Source organism: Tetrahymena thermophila (genome assembly GCF_000189635.1).
Source record: "Tetrahymena thermophila SB210 genomic scaffold scf_8254687, whole genome shotgun sequence".
In the NCBI taxonomy this organism is placed as follows: domain Eukaryota; phylum Ciliophora; class Oligohymenophorea; order Hymenostomatida; family Tetrahymenidae; genus Tetrahymena; species Tetrahymena thermophila.
Genome location: NW_002476453.1, coordinates 1,601 through 4,534, shown reverse-complemented (window position 1 = coordinate 4,534; position 2,934 = coordinate 1,601). Strand labels below are relative to the sequence as shown.

General features: G+C 20.0%; 2 protein-coding genes across 2 annotated transcripts in view; one reads left to right on the top strand and one right to left on the bottom strand. All coding sequences in view use genetic code 6, as the record gives it.

Annotated features, from left to right (window-relative positions):
- TTHERM_001517350 (hypothetical protein) overlaps positions 1–153 on the top strand; it is a gene marked incomplete at both ends in the record, with an annotated part of 450 nt that extends 297 nt beyond the window's left edge. Inside the window, one exon of the mRNA XM_012796918.1 lies at positions 1–153. This exon is cut by the window's left edge and continues 145 nt beyond it. Within this exon, the coding sequence (XP_012652372.1) occupies positions 1–153 (153 nt within the window).
- A 1,515-nt stretch (positions 154–1,668) lies between these two features.
- The window catches only part of TTHERM_01517340 (hypothetical protein), a gene marked incomplete at both ends in the record, with an annotated part of 2,368 nt that continues 1,102 nt past the window's right edge, over positions 1,669–2,934 (bottom strand). The window contains 4 exons of the mRNA XM_001013255.4: positions 1,669–1,693; positions 1,786–2,096; positions 2,161–2,877; positions 2,928–2,934. The exon at positions 2,928–2,934 is cut by the window's right edge and continues 107 nt beyond it. Of these exons, the coding sequence (XP_001013255.4) occupies positions 1,669–1,693; positions 1,786–2,096; positions 2,161–2,877; positions 2,928–2,934 (1,060 nt within the window). The remainder of the gene's footprint in view (positions 1,694–1,785; positions 2,097–2,160; positions 2,878–2,927) is intronic.

The following is a 2,934-nucleotide window of genomic DNA, read 5'->3' as shown; positions in this document are numbered from 1 at the left end:
ATATCTATAGTTAGAGAGAATTTAAGAAAAGGCTTTCAACTATAAAAAGTTCTAAACAGCTAAGGAGGATTAATAGAAAATAAGAGAGGGTTAATTAAAAGTATCAGTAAAATTTTTAATTAGCAAGTTACTTACACTAAAAAATCCGATTGATAGAAAGCAAATCAAACTTATGGTAATTAATTTTTTCCACTTAGTCAAATTTTAACGAGTAAAAGAAGTTGAAATCATCTGACTTCTTTTTAATTTTTTTGATCTTTTTGAATATGCTTCTAAACTACTTTCAAAATTAATAAAAGATTGCTTTTTTTCTAACTACTTCATCTTTTTTGGGTTATTTTAAGAATTTTAGTGGTTTTCTTTTTCTTCGTTAGTAATTTGTAAGAAAAATTAAGTTGAAATAAAATCAGTTTGTAGCCAAGATGATGATGGATCTTTAAGAGTTTGAACAAACTTTTTATAAATAGCTGAGTTATTTTCACACTCAAATACTTATATTCTTGCTATAGTCATCAAAATTTTTTCTTAGTATTTCTAAATTAGCAATATTAAATAAACAGCTAGTGAAAAAATAATAAAATAAATGAATAAAGTTAAGCTGATAGTTAAAATATTAAAATCTTTGAAATTATTTTGATTTTGTGTACCTTATTAATAAACATTTTCCATATTTATTTATTGATTTTCTCTAAAAAGTATCATATTTTAAATTAAGTAGAACAGTCCATCAATTTAATTTTGTTAATTTTTTAAATTTATTATATTTTTAAAATTCAACATATCAAATTCAAAACTATTTCTTAATAATTCAGAGTATCCTTTCCTAATTATTTTAAAAAATAAAATTAATTTCTGAATAAAATTTTATATAATTTCTCCTTAATTAATTATTTTACTTTTAAAAATATGATTGAAAAAATAATATTTTTATTTATTTAATTTTTTTAAAATTTAAATATTTTTTTACATTTTAAAATAGATTTTTAAAATGTTTGTTAATTTAATAACTAAATGATAAAATTTTGTTTGAAAATATTTGCTTTATGACAAGAAAAAATTTAATTTAATTAAATGTAGCTATTTACTTATTATTAAAGATTGTTACTTAAAAATTTTATTGCAAAAACAGGCCATTAGAGATATAGTTAGACATAAACTAAATATAACTATTCTTAAAGCTTTAAACTGATTAAATTAGCTATTGGTTCAATTAATTTTATTTGCTCATAATTGATTCGATATTGAAGAATAACCCGTTATTTACTTGGTACAATTACAAGCTAGATAAAAGAGCTATAAAATATTGCTAGTTAATTTCAGAAATCGAATTAATTACAGAAAAAGTATCAGTCTCTATATTAAACTTAGTATTAATAACTATACTATAAATTACAATCAGAGAAATAAATGCTATTATGGCAAATACTTTTAATTATTTAAATAAAAATATAAAATTATTTTAATTTTTTTATTAAAATAGCTAGTAATTTACATGATATTATATTGAATATCTCAACAGTAATATGTGATTTAGATTTATCTTCAATTTGATTTATTAATCGGCCTTTAGTTTTTAATAGTAATGAGCTGAGAGAGTGTTAAGACGAGTTTTTTGTTTATAAATTTTAAAGATGTTGGAATACTTTGTTTTTATTCTTAAAATTTTATTCATTTACATCTTTAATTTTATTTTCTAATTAATGTTAACTTTATTAGTTGAATTAAATTTCATCGCTTTATTTCTTTTTTTTTGTATTTTAAGGAGAATTATCACTTATTTTTTACTCTATAAATACTCTCGATGTTGAAACTGTTTAATTAAGCATCTATGCTTAATTAAAAAACTCATCTTTCTAAGGATTAAAATTAATTTCTTAATAGATAGTTTTATCCATATTAACTTTGCTGATATTTAATTTACTTGTGTGCATTATTAGGTCTATCTTACTTATATCTCTTTATTATTCTTAATTTTTTATATCAGATGATATTTTTATCAAATCTTCATCATCATCGTCAGTAGATTTCTTTTATAAAATTGGAAAACCATTCTTTGTTAACTTTTTTGGATCCGACTCAATTATGTTTTGAGTATTCTATTAAACAATAATCATTAATTAAATAATTTCTATTAAATATTTTTTTTAAATGCAATTTTACTTTTTGAATCATATTAAAAATCATGTTTTCTTGTTAATTGTCTTTTTGTTCATCAAAAGCGAAATTTTCTTTTTCTGTAATTTAAGCTATTGTAGAAGACTATAATAATGGAACGGATTAAATTTAGCTATCAGTTTATCCTTAAAAATAAGGTGAAGCAAACAAAGAAGGAGAATCATGTGTTTAAACATTTAAATTTTTAACACCATTATTATATTAATTAATTTTTTAAATTAACTCATTTTAATTCAAGTTAGAAGGATATATCTGATCAACAAACTCAATATCTTCTTTTTATTATACTTATTTTTTTTATTATTCAGATGAAAGAGCGATATTCTCATATATTAAATTATGTGTATTAGTTAGAGATATAAAATCTATTTACTTTTTGTAATCTAAAAATAATTTATCTTTAATTTCACTATTTTCTTTTTAATCTTCTGACATATTTGTTTAAAATTTTTAAGAATAATGACTGGATTCAATAGTGTTCTCTATTGTAGTCACATTCTCTTGATCTTCTTAAAGATTATTAGTTCTTAAAAAAGGATTAAATAATTTTGTGTCATTTTTATTTTAAAAGGCATCTATTAGTTCTAAACAATAGAAGGACCTGGTTTTTTGAACATGATTTTATTCATAGAAGTAAGAAATAAGTTATAAGTTAAAACAAATATCTAATTCCCTAAACAAATTGTTACTATTTTCATAAAACTTTTAAAAAGTGTTTAATATTTTGAATTTATCAAATTAAAATAACTAACTAAGAAA